At 47.1% G+C, this 13200-nt stretch overlaps 5 protein-coding genes across 5 annotated transcripts; 4 read left to right on the top strand and 1 right to left on the bottom strand.

The window, feature by feature from the left end:
* Positions 1–2380: 2380 nt before the first annotated feature.
* On the top strand, positions 2381–2821 carry AO090103000230 (uncharacterized protein; the record flags this gene model as incomplete). The annotated part of the gene is made up of 1 exon (XM_023233380.1): positions 2381–2821. One exon carries the CDS (start codon positions 2381–2383, stop codon positions 2819–2821), a length of 441 nt encoding a protein of 146 aa, XP_023093868.1.
* An 856-nt stretch (positions 2822–3677) lies between these two features.
* On the top strand, positions 3678–4474 carry AO090103000231 (uncharacterized protein; the record flags this gene model as incomplete). The annotated part of the gene is given in 6 exon segments (XM_023233379.1): positions 3678–3710; positions 3747–3880; positions 3917–3929; positions 3969–4049; positions 4064–4142; positions 4209–4474. 6 exon segments carry the CDS (start codon positions 3678–3680, stop codon positions 4472–4474), a joined length of 606 nt encoding a protein of 201 aa, XP_023093869.1.
* A 1016-nt stretch (positions 4475–5490) lies between these two features.
* AO090103000232 (phosphatase PAP2 family protein) lies at positions 5491–6321 on the top strand (the record flags this gene model as incomplete). The annotated part of the gene is made up of 1 exon (XM_001826771.3): positions 5491–6321. The coding sequence occupies one exon, from the start codon at positions 5491–5493 to the stop codon at positions 6319–6321; it is 831 nt and encodes a 276-aa protein (XP_001826823.3).
* Positions 6322–9074: 2753 nt separating this feature from the next.
* Positions 9075–10216, top strand: AO090103000234 (Fig1 domain-containing protein; the record flags this gene model as incomplete). Its single annotated transcript, XM_023233377.1, has 3 exons — positions 9075–9226; positions 9253–9684; positions 9841–10216. 3 exons carry the CDS (start codon positions 9075–9077, stop codon positions 10214–10216), a joined length of 960 nt encoding a protein of 319 aa, XP_023093870.1.
* A 116-nt stretch (positions 10217–10332) lies between these two features.
* On the bottom strand, positions 10333–13139 carry AO090103000235 (uncharacterized protein; the record flags this gene model as incomplete). Its single annotated transcript, XM_001826773.1, has 2 exons — positions 10333–12059; positions 12116–13139. 2 exons carry the CDS (start codon positions 13137–13139, stop codon positions 10333–10335), a joined length of 2751 nt encoding a protein of 916 aa, XP_001826825.1.
* Between the last annotated feature and the right edge of the window lie 61 nt (positions 13140–13200).

Here is a 13200-nt window from a genome sequence, read left to right as displayed (position 1 = left end):
TTCGGGTTGCCCCAGACATAGGACAACGCCTCGTACTGGTGTGACTTCTGCGTGCCTGAGAGCGAGTAATCAACTAGGCAACATTCGACTCGGTCGGTCTCTTTGTTATTAGGCAATAGCTGAAGTATGCGAATAGAGGTACGTCACGAAAGTGGACGATAACTGTATGCCGGCATTTTAACTCGTGCTTCACCTGAAACGGGCTCGAAGTCTGGAGAGTGAATATAATCTCAAATACATATATTTCTAACCTTGCAGTAGGTATGCACTTTTAAACAAATACCGCGCATTTATTCGATTGTATAGCAATCTAGTCGGCCAGAAATAGTAGTTATAGGACAATACATATTAATAAAAAAAATTATGTAGCGCAATCATTCTCATAGAAAGAATTTGGGGAGTGTATAGACAGGCTTTCTTATTTATGATTACTTATTCGACTACCTCAACCTATTGCCCTTTGGCCTCTTTTGGTCAACTAACTAACGGAGATACTGTCTAACAGCGATGTCTAACCAGCACCAAACATACAATGGCTCGAATGCTTCCGTGTTTATCACAGCTAAGAATGTTCAGCAGGGGATTGTCTGTGTCTCCAATTAAAAACGTGACTGTGGATTTGTCTGGCTGTGGGTGGATCATTACCCAATACATATCCTGACTTATCTTACACTTTAAACGGGATTGGCAAAACCCATGAAAGTGGGGCCGAAATTGCTGGCACAAGAAGCTTATAATCCGGGCCTATTTGCCAGTCTAAAATTCAATAGTCCGTTTGTAGGTGGGTCAACGGCAGTTCTAATGAATTTTGTCAACATCCGAGGCTGTCATCCACTGGAGGACTGGTCCGTCTGAGTGGGACTAAGACGCAATCTACGTGGGGGTCCCCCTTCAGCCTGTAGGTTTATGTGTTGAGTGGCGTTGAACGACTACAGCGGATAGCGATCGGCACGTACACGAGGTTAAACTCGGATTTCCTTCAACTTGATGGATATAATTGGTCGATCCGGTCTGGTGGTATGTGGATTTGCCACGTTCTGGGCCTACATCAATGGTTTCTATCGCTGAACTGGTTCGTTACATATGCAGGGGCGAGTGGTGAGTTCACGCTAACCGATATTAACTTTCCAGGAATTATTCCAAACGTATTAGATCACTATCTGTGTATAGCCGTCTGGCAGTAATATGAAGCTGTGCAATCCACATAGCACACTAAGTAGGTGTGTTATGCAACTAAACGTCAGGCTGTGGGTAACACTTGGCCGGACGAGATGGTCTAAGGGTGAGAATCTCGGTGTTCAAAACTAACGCAAACTAAGTTCCATGGTTTGTGACCCTGATCTGCAACCAGTGGCCAGAGTTTGTACCATCCACCGACACATATCGTCCCTGGATGACAATCAGTTTCCGGGGCTAGCTACTCTCGCCATACGCAAAACATAAAAGCTTTTGGGCCAAAGCTTGGGCCTGTCGTGTGCGAAGTGGACCCTATATCCTGAACATGTATTACTCTGAGGGGCCTTTCCTGGACCCCTCGAGCTTATCTCGCAGCTGCATTTTATCTCTCCCCATCCCCCTATTTAGCAATGTAGCATCACATTATCTACATCATACCAACCCTCTACAACACGAACCAAAATGGTATCCCTTCGGGGATCGATATTCTCCTCACTTCTGTTGGCGACCTTGGTCGTAGCTGCCAATACAACAACAGAAGTCCTTCCACAATGCGCGGTTCGCTTCGGTGCCTTTGAACTTGGAAGACAATCCCTAACGCCATAGCAGGTCACCTGTGAGCAAAGCACACTGCAGCAAAATAACTCAACCTGTGTTGATACGAATTCGACGTGTCTTTGCACCGATCATCGGTATCAGTCTGCTTGGGAACAGTGTGTTCTTACAAATTGTACGGTCAAGGAATCGTTCAGTATGTGACCATATGGCTTTTCCTTTCTTCCTTCAAACTGAACAATGTACAGCTGCCAAACGGCTACAGTCTCAGCAGTGCAACCTCCCCACTCATCACGGACGCCCCGCCGCAGATCCCGCTCTCATTATTCCGTTATGCCTTGCGACAATCCTCTTTGTTACCCGGATATGCGCTAAGTATATGCGTATCAGTGGGAGTTGGGGGTGGGATGATTATAGTATTATTGTGGCATATGTCAGACTGTTACCTGGCCTACTTCACTACAATAATGCCTGGTTTTCTAACACCCAATAAGATGTTGGCCGTGACTGTATTCTCATTGAATGTGTCGAGTTAGTCGCAATGTTTATTTCTATGGGTAGCATCAGGTAACTAATCCATTCAGTGATCCATCATGGGTTCGGGAAAGACATCTGGGACATCACGCCGTTTGGAGAAATAACAGAGATAATGAAGGTAAGTCGTTCCTATAACGTTCAGGGAAAATGCTCATCTCATTCTCAGATCTTCTATATCTATGTTTTGTTATACAAAATTCAGATATCCCTCGCCAAGATCTCCGTGTGTCTATTCCTATTGCGAATTTTCCAGTCGACAGCATTTCGCTACACAGCATATACTATTATCGGCCTCAACGCCGCAATCGCAGTAACCTGGGTTCTGGTTGACGGTCTTCGGTGCACCCCAGTCCATCTGGCTTGGACAGGATGGGCAAAGGAGGAACAAGGAAAATGTATAGACTTTATTGCAGCAACCTTCGCCAATAGCTTCGTCAACATTGCAGTCGACGCTGTTATGGTCGCGATGCCAGTGTACGAGGTGATGAAACTAAATCTCAGCGCGCGAAAGAAACTAGGAGTTGGTGTTATGTTTGCTATGGGGTTGGTGTGAGTAGTGGCCAGCATTACTGAAATACTTATTCTCTTCCAAGCTAAGTATTCCCACTTCCAGCCTCACTATTGTTGGAATTCTCCGAGTCGTTGTTTTCTGGTATAACCGCTGGAACAAGAACCCAACTGGTATGTGAACTAGCAACGAACCTCTGTTTCTCCCATTTCCCAGGTTAACTAGCTTCACGATAGTCGAGTTACAACCAATAAACGTCTGGTCGGTCATTGAATGTCAGGTTGCAGTGGTCTGCGCGTGCTTACCAGCAGCCAGGGCCGTGTTGGTCCGCTTCTTCCCTGGAATAATGGGTGGTTCTGCTGGTGAATCTGACGCACGTAAGGCCACGAGACCAAGTGCTCCGGGTACCAGTGGCAAAATCTCGCAAACGATGACCTATACTGTCGAGTATAGTAGGAGGGCCCAGGAAAGGGCATCGAATAGCGCGGTCAATCTTGTAGAGTTACATCGGGAGAGTGTTTAGATATGATCTGAACGAATTGGGGACCGATTGTCGTGTTTCTTCCAGCTGCAATGCCAAGTTTGTTGATTCAAATGCGTGGGCTGCCTTACTATTTATATATTTCCTTGTAATGCATGGTTGCCAAGATTATTCTAACATCCTCATATTCTCCAAAACCAGAATGCTCGTCAGTATTATCTCATGAACAGAGGTATATCAATGAAGAGAGCTAGATCCCAATAATGACGTCCAAAGGCCGATCACATTAATTCGGGCATTCCAACTTGCTTCCATAGAAGGAAACTTTTATTAACTCTCGGGAGGAACCATTTCCTCCCCGGCTGGTGCAAGGTCGATAATAGCCCAGGGTCTCCATTGGAGCTCTCTCCTTTCACTACGATGGCAGACTCCATCTTCGATCATGTCTCAAATGTCACTTTGATGATGTGCGATCGCCCTGCCAAATAGGGCAATACACCCCAATATCCTGCCGGCAAGGCTCGAATTGAAAACATCGGAAACATATACTTCTCCTTCATCGTGATGGCTGTGTCCCTGATCCTGATAGCCTTCTCATGTCAAGAGCTTACCCAAGGCGGATAGTCAGCTTTCTACCTTCCGTTCGTCATTGCGGTCAGCATTGCTTTCGGTGTCAAATTCGGTTTGTTCTTGTACAGCTGAGCTTCATAGAAAAAGTACTCTCAGGTCTGCATCTTGTGGGAAGACCATCGCAATGATCTGTTCATTAGTGGCTTCGGAATCCTGACTCCTGTTGGTGGGTGGAGATTCACTGGTGGATTGACCCGATGGGGTTACTCTGGCTATGCACGTCCATTGAAGAATGCAAGCTTCTTATCGGCGTCAGTACCGACTCAGACATCCTAAACGTGGTCATCTATATTTGAATGACCGACCATACTGCAACCCGAGCTGTTCTCATTTTCCGGTGGAACCATGCTGGCCGGCGTCTCATTGTCGAAGTGGATGTTGTGATGGATTCGCAGAACAACTTTGAGACCTTACCGAATGTCGACCGGGCATTTGTTCATATTGATTATGAGTCAACACATCGGCCAGAGCATGCCAAAAAGATTTATAATAATTTGGCTGCGGAGAGAACAGATCCCGTGTATCAGGGGCACTGCATGAGACAGACACTAAATAGTTCTCAAGAGGCCACAGTGCTTAGGCGCTGAGAGCCTATTATAACGTACATTAATTTAGGCCTTCCACCTAAATTTATCGGGTCTCTTATGTGACCGTATCTAATTTTAAGATTTAACTTTAGGCATCGACCTGATGCTCTTGCAAAAAGTTCCCATAACCGCCAATCTCTGCTGCGGTCTTATTACGACTTACCTAAGTATTTCTTGGTTCGGTCAGATACATTCCAGCAAAGAACTAGTGATAAATCTCTCCATAGCTTGGCATGCTAAGCTTCACCAAGAAGCGCTAGGTTGAAGCTAAACGTTTGCCTTCCCTGGGGATGTTGATGAAGAGTGAGCCCCTTACCTGGGTGGCGCAGCAACAAAAGAGGCATCAGATCAGCAACCCATAAATCTTAGAAGTTCACGGGGGTAAAAAATAGCCGAAAGAAATCCCCACACTCCATCCTACATTCGTTAATTATCTCTCGCTGAAAGCATGATTCGTTGTCACCCGTTGTGGTCTGTCCATGTGGCTTATCTATCAGTTTGACCAGGCTATTCCTCTACAAATGTTAATTAAATGGACCCTCCAGTTTCGTTGCTGCCTGGTGTGAAGCACAATTAGCGCGATGGGCCAAGGTATCGCCATGGATCGCTTTTATAGTAGCTGTCTAGACGTCTTTACCTTCTTCCTATTCTGTATCCTGTCTCCCATTTATGAAAACCGGGTTGTTTTCGCATCACTATGTCATTCGCTACTGATAATCAACATAGCAGTGTCTCGGGCTCTAACCGCACGTCGAAGCTTACGATATCTTCGTACATTCTTGACTGGATAGTTGTTATGTTTGTCTCTCCATATTAGCGTTCTATGTATTTCGTTAATACTAATGTCATTTTTCTCCAGCGTGCTGGCAGCAATAGGAGGCATATTGTACAAGATAACCGGAAGTCAACATGTCTTCTCCCTAGACGATCCCAACATATCGTATCCTTTATATTCGGATACATTCTCTATCACCGTGGTTGGAATCATTGCATTAGCCGTCCCGGCTGTCATAATCATGGTTCTCAGCCTCCTAATCCCGACCTCGACAATCACCGCATCAGTGCATGGAACGCGTGAATTAAGCCCCTGGAAGCGCCGTCTCTGGGAATGGCATGTAGGCTGGCTCGGTCTGTGCCTCAGTCTTGCTGGCGCCTTTTTCGTCGTCTTAGGACTGAAAGATATCGTCGGAAAGCCTCGACCTGATTTCCTGGCCCGATGCGACCCCGACCTTTCCAACATCTCCGCCCATCTAGCCGGCGGCTTAGGTCTGAGACGCGAAGGAGCCGCAGTTCTAGTCCGCGCCAGTATCTGTCAGAACACAGACGCTGCTGTTATCAAAGATGGATTTGCAGCTTTCCCATCGGGACACTCCTCCTTCGCCTGGGCAGGCCTTCTCTATCTCTCACTCTGGCTCTGCGCTAAATTTGCAATCATCCCGCCGTCTCATCGTACCGGACACTCCGCACTTACCAGGAACGGACCCCCAGCATACCCACTAACTTCACGGCCAGCCGCGCCGCCTCTATATCTCCTCTTGATTGCCACCATTCCTGTTGGTCTTGCCCTTTGCATCTGTGCGACCCGCTACTCAGACTACATGCATGCCGGGTGGGACATCATGAGCGCCACTATAATTGGAATCTTCTTCGCGTGTCTCAGCTTCCGGTGGTACCATACCTTCCCATCAACGAGGCTTATAAGTCCTACCGAGGACGGTGGAGGGTGGGCATTCCCACCACGGTCCAGACCGCACGCTCTTTGGGTGGCGTATGGTAGTCGAGGATATGCCGAAAATGACAATATCAGTGGATATGAAGATTTGGAACTGAGGCCTGTGGGACACTGAATCTTTACGGTGTTATGAATTGTTTGAGATGCTCTATATCTGTCCACGTCCTTTGTTTCTGTGTAGGATGGACTCGGCTTTTGCTTCGGTAAGTATTACCGTACCGGTATTTTGCCAGTGTATATTTTGACTCGAGTATGCATAACGTCGCAGACACTGAGGTCAGAGTTTACGGATTCGTGGCACGTTTTCCGAGAGATTAAATCCGCAAGTCCGAGATGCAGATACCAAGACTCAGTTAAGGAAGAGAACCAGGTCAACCTGCGCCAAAGAAGAGATATGGTTGGCTCGGGATTGTTGCATGGCGTCTCCACTAAAGCGTTGTCGAATCTTGACCCTTTCAGACCCACTCTGGAGAACATTAATATAGCAGGACTCCTTTATCAGCAATTAAGTTTGCTGGGCCCTGAATTGCTTATAGTGAACTTTTATGAAGGGTACTTATACTTCAATTCTGAAGATTTTATGTAGTTTCTATGATATATTTGTTACGATTTCTGTGTTGCTAAGGGCTTTCGAATGGAAGATCATGATTTAGTAAAGCAATATATATGTTTTCGTTATTGAAAGGTTGTATAGGTGGGATCTCCTAGCTAAAGCTCTTGAGTAGTAGTCAGGTATGTGCTATTATACACTTTCAGAGAAAAAACATATAATTGCCTAAATAGATCCACCGCACTGGTTTCTAATTCATTTGGGGTGAAGAACTAGATATATGCCTGCAATTTCCCCAAATCAGGATTTTAGGGTATTGCGTATATGGAATGAAAGAAGTCAGCCTGGCGAAGCACTTATACCAGCAGATTCCAGAGCTCACTGTAGCTTATAAGGGGTTCGCTCTCAACTAATGTCCTACTCCCTAACTCAGAAGTTTCTAACATTGTTCCTACGAAGTATAACCTCGATCACAACCGAAGTTATTCTTGCGTGGTGGGTTTTTGTCCGTTAACGAGGAAGCTTTTTACGTAACAAGGCTAAATGAGCTCACCACGTGCTCTCGATATCTAGACTACGAGGAGGGTCCAGGGTACTTTCGCCTCATAGCTCCCTCTTCGTATGGAAAAGCCTCTGTCAGGATGGAACAAGTCGATAATAATGGAACCCTGCACAACAGTCCTTGCGCGGGCCCTCAGGATGTAGGTTACTCCAAATATGTTACTGTTAATAATAGGTACCCGTTAGCGTATCTCCACGAACCTGACGATTAATAAGTTCTGTCTAGCTCAATGGGTCAGTATTCGTGGTCCACCCGAGGTATAGGATTGGCATACTGACTCGGCAAATGCTTGGGGCTCGGTCCAACCGTGGAAATATCACGGTATATTTGCCTTTCTTACCAGGAACCGTAGCTCTGAAAGCCTATCTGAAGGCATGGCTCCACAGATTTCTGCCACGAAGACTTGAAATCCATAGCAGAGTAGTCAACTCTGGACTTCCTTTTCCTTACATTCTAAACTCATATTAGGCTTCATAGTTCCTGGCCAAGCCTCATTAAACGAAGATACTTTTACTCACAATGACACGGACTTCACGAATATATTGGTGCCCTGTCCATATTTCAGGGGACAACTGCTCTGTATCTACGCTGTCCTTAATACCCTCTTTGGTCAAATTGATCTCGGTCATTACAATATTACGGGAACAATGCTCCTACACGTTTTTGTAGCGAATTCATACAGTGAGATGATTCAGTTATCTCTAGTCAGTTGCAGTTGTACATTGAGAATGGGAGAAGGGATACACGTCGGATTATCTCGGCGAACTCCCACAGGATAGACAAGGACGACCCAAAACAACCACTATCTCTAGCTTAGATATTGGGTATGGTTTCATACCCAGCATTAAGAAGCCTACGCTCTGCCGACTATCTACAGTCGTCTCCCGACTCTAGCGCAACATTCTACATCTAGAGACATTTTCCTCTCTTCCAGCCCCTTTCCTCGCTTGCTCTTGCGGTTGCCTAGTATTCTGAATCTCTATGTCGTGTATAAAAACATAAATCGCAGACCTAGCGCAACCGCAAAAAAAAAAAAGAAAAGAAAAGAAAATGAAGGGAAAATAAGAAATACGCAGCGCTATAGTTTCCACGCTGTTTCAAGTATACAGCTGCATAAAATACATTGTATTCCCAGCGATGTATATATTATCCAGTGTTGTTGAAGACATAATTTGCTACTCGTCCACCGTACGCATTTGGTGTTTACCCCTGCCCGTATGCATCATGGTACCCTAAAGGTTCATGATTCACGTGGCACTCAGTGCCCTAAGTTGGGAAAACAACGCCGGACCAGGATAGATTTGAAGCTATCAAAACTCTAATGAGGTAGCCCGACAGAAAAGGTATGGCCGGAGGCTGCCAGAACATCCAGGCTAACCTTATCCAACCCAAGCGCTGGTCCTTTCAGTCTATAGCCCCCCACTATAGACGCGCCAAGACCAGTAAGCCAACGAAGGATGCATACAGGTTAGTGAAATCAGGAAGTGACACGAATCAGAGCTGCTTAACTAGGACGAAAAGCCGAGTAATCGGCTCCAGCCCCTCTTTCGGTGCTTACGAGGAAAACGCAAATAGTCTAATCCCGGGTGAAGAATTGACGCGTTCCTCATAACTCTTCTTCCACTTCGGTCAGTTATTGTGTGCTTTGCACGTAATCACATGAGTTTTGGTTTTTGCCTGTGTAATATCGCATGTTAGTTAAATTTATAAATTTTACTACCTGTTGTACCCCGCCAGTTGGATAGTGTACGGCAAGATGGGGATTCGAAGCAGCCTCACCAGTATGAACTCCCATGTTATCCAGCCGTGCGGGGCTCAACTGACAATTCGCGTTTATAGGATTTGTCCCTTTCATCGCGTACCACCATATTCTGATGGGTGTCTGTACAGTTGCAATTATCCTCTTATGTAAGAGTTTCTCAATCCTATACTAGATCTTTATTTTTTTCGGACCATAAACTTCCTCACATTTCTCCTACGCGATGGCTGATCAACCCACCAGCTGTCCTCCTCGCGGGATGCACATCCTCCAACGGCATGAATAATATCTATCTAGTCTCCCTCAAGTATAGAAATGCTAGTACATCGACCCCTAACGACCCCTCATTCATTAATCCCAGCATTGCTGAAAAGGTCTACAATTTATCGCAACCACGCAATACTACGATTCAAGAAGTGCGGGCTGGGTACATGGGTCTCTGCTTGACTCGGAGTGACGGCGCGCAATTCTGTTCTAGTAATGCGGCAGCTTTGGCCAGTATGGTCAAGGATCAGGGATTGCAGGGCAGTAATGATACTGCCGATCCACTGAATTTGATTTGGATTGCGAAGAATTTCAAGGAGACGATTGTGTTTGACGGGTTGATGTGAGTTTCCCGATATTATTTCAACTTCCCCTTCTCTTTTTCTCTCTTTTCTTCGACTTCTTCAATATTATTCTGTCACCATGCCCTTGTGAAGATGCTTTGTAACCCATAATCGTATGTTACCAAACAAGCGGATAGCCTAACAAGGAATACCAGATTCATCGCCGTCGCCGTGGCATTCATTTGTTTACTCGCATTAGCCACATTCCCAGGCTGGCACGAGGAAGTCGACGAGGACGGCTCCGAGCGCGAAGTCAAGCCCTTCCCCTCACGGCGAGTCTCGCAGGCTGCACTAGGTATGAGTACATTGGGATTCATATTCGCCTTGATCTCAATCCTCTGGCAGCACATCAACAGCAGTGCTGCAGGAACCATGTCGGAGAGTCTTACGTATGGGGCCATCGAGAGCCATGTTGGGACGGCGGCAATGGTTCTCGGGTGGGCTGCCGTAGTCTGTCTTGGGGTTGTTGCTCTGGCATTGCTGGTTATGATTATGAGTATTAGTCTTCTCCGTCAATTGACGGAGGAGTAGTTTCATGTCCATTTTTGTTCATTGGGGTAGGGGTTTTGGTCTTTGATTGAAGAGGCTCTAGGTCAAAAGGGCAATATATTATCAAATATATACTAGTTGCTGAAGGATCGTAGATTCTAGATACGCAAATCCTGTACAACAGGCTCTGCAGAGACGGATGTGCCCTCCGAAGAGCTAATTGTAGTCCCCCGCGATATGTTTAAAGCCCTAGAGTACAAAAGCTGCATGACTAGAAACCCGACACCAGTGACCAAAATCACCACAATAGCCGCAGTCAAGCCGGCTTTAATACCTGAAGCCAATGGACGCGTCCATATCAATGCAAGCGGGATTGCAACGAAGGCCATGATTCCAAGAGCCCAGATAAGTATCAAGCGGGTTGTTGGCGGAATACGCTCAAACAAACGCAGGATGACCCTGGGGAGTGCATAGCGAAAGTCTGGATCGGAATTGCGCCAATATGGTATGCCAACCAGTCCTAGGATGGCAAGCATAATCGCAGCGGTAACTGTACCCTGCACGCCCTGGTCCATATTCCGAGTCCAGAGTACGGCTATGGGTGCAACGGCAACAATACCGGTAATCAGAATGAGACCGACTGGGAATCCGATCACCTGCCATAACTCCGTTCCAGCCTTGCGACTCGTCTTGTTTATCCATGACCAGGTTGCCTTCCCGCTCCGGTTGAGTACACTCCCGAACCACCGCAGGAGCAGCAACATTGATAGAGATCTGACCTGCACAGGAATGCTGTGTTGTTCTGCGTACCGTCTAACATCCTGCTTCACATTCTGCTTCAAACTTGCTAGCCATTGGCTGCGCATTGTCAGTCGCATCAGGTAGGCAAAAGTTGTTACGGTACTTGCGACAACGAAAAATTTCCACACGGGCGCTGAGTCTTCGAAGGGCTCGATCTGCATGCCAAAAACGGATGCTGAAAACGAGAGTGGGATGAAGATGAACGCCAGCTCAGTGAGTCGCGTTACGGCGTGTGCCTCGTCAATGGAACGTCGGCTGTCCAGAAGACCCATGTTGGATGTCAATGAGGAAGATGCACGTCGGAGCCGGGCAAGCATCTGGTTGATTTGGTCAAAAAGATCTGATACGCTTCGTAAGATATCTGAGCTCTCATCGGATGCTGCTGGAGATGTATTGGCAGGGTGTGTGATACCAAAGAACGCCAGAAATTCCTTAATAGAGGCAATCAGATCCAACAGCTCTCGCTCGGCTTTAGTTAAGAGTTGACGCCACAATGTTAATCGATCCTCCATTTTCGTGTCATCCAGGATATCGACCTCCATGTCGCTCAAGATCTCGTTGAGCACCCGGAGCAGGGTCAAAGTATCCTGGCGAATGATCTCGAACAGTGTATCGAGCAGACTGACTGGCGCAGTCTTTTTCTCTACCATATGGTGAATTTCCTGCTGGGTAGACCTAGTCTCGTTGAGCTCATCCTGGAGAGTCGCCAAGAGATCGCCTGTCACAATAGCCTCCTCCAGATCGATAGTAACGGGTTTCCGTGAAGCCATCTGCTTGACCAAAACCTGGATGGTTCTCTCAAGATTCACTTTTGTTCTATGTACTTCGGGCCTCTTCCGCCTAAGTAGCCAGTCGAATACCCGACGTCCGGTTCTCTCTCGCCGTGGGTTCTCGATTGGGATCGCCAGGGCCTCGACGCCATCATCACCCTCGATTATCAAAATTGGTCGAGTTCCTGCTCCATCACTATCACTAGCATCACGATAATCGTGATCACTGTCGGAGTTCATATCGATCTTTGGGATGACCTGCGTCTGATCATGGCTATAACTAATTGCCGGCAGAGGATCAAGCAGTACAATAACTAGACTTTCGCTCAGTTCCCCAAGTACAGAGCCGACAAGAATGACAATCGCCTACCAATCTCATAATCCCTATTCTTAGCCTTCTTCTTCCAAATTGATGCCCGTTCGACTAAGCCAAACTCTCTCGTCTCCTTTGCTGTCCGCCGCGGATCAACACGTAGGTCCCACTCGGGACGAAAGATATTTGTCTCTGCTTTGAGACTAAAGATCGAGTTTCCGGATATATAATCCAACCCATCATGATCCAAATCAAGTAGGTCTTCCCGGTCGCGGCTGGAGAATAGTGGTTGACGACGATACATGGGCCGAACCCACTGGATTGACACGTACGACTTATTCAATCCAGCTGTCTTCCATGACCGCGCCGGCGGATCATCATACTGAGCACCGCCGTACCCAGAATTCAACAAATGCTCTTCGAAGAATTCTGGCGTGACTCCGAAGGCCTCCCCCAAGGCGTGGATAGTACGTTCTGACAGATCTTCGACGATAAACACGCGCCCGCTCAACCCCTGAGGCGCGTCGCTATAGTTGGATATAAATTCAGGGTCCTCAATCTCTACACTCGAGGCCGTGTTATCGCTGTAGTACTCATAGAGTGTGATTGACGTTCTCTCCACTCGTGGAACCTTGCGGACATTGCCATTTTTGATGTGGTCGAATACACCCCCTGCGCGGTCCAGAATTTCAGCATAAGTTTGGCGTTTCTTCGGCGGATTCTCGGTCGCCTGTTCTAGTACTGGAGGTAGTTTTGGTGAGGGCGGCAATGATGGTGGCAATGGAATAGACGAAGGTAGTATGAATGTGTCCTCGTGTTCAATTAGCTCCAGGGAAGATTTCGCGGCATTTCGACCTCGTTCCCTCTGGTCACTGGCAGTCGCTGACCCATCGCGAGATCCGGGCAGTGGAATCTGCTGAGGTGTTCTGCCAGACGCGGCTGGATCATTTTGCAGGATATCCTCCAGCGAGTTTCGAGGTCTTGCCTTTAGCTTACGCGTCCTACGTGAAGCGTCCCCCGCTTCGGCGTGTTGTTGCTTGATCCAGTCCAGAACACGACGGGATGGCTGTTGCTGAGCCATAGGGTTTGACGGGGTTATTGCGTGAAATGATTATTTTCGTCTCTCCCTGTTTTGAACTTCA

The sequence above is a fragment of the Aspergillus oryzae genome, chromosome 8, assembly GCF_000184455.2.
Source record: "Aspergillus oryzae RIB40 DNA, chromosome 8".
In the NCBI taxonomy this organism is placed as follows: domain Eukaryota; kingdom Fungi; phylum Ascomycota; class Eurotiomycetes; order Eurotiales; family Aspergillaceae; genus Aspergillus; species Aspergillus oryzae.
This window is presented reverse-complemented; position numbering and strand designations above follow the sequence as displayed.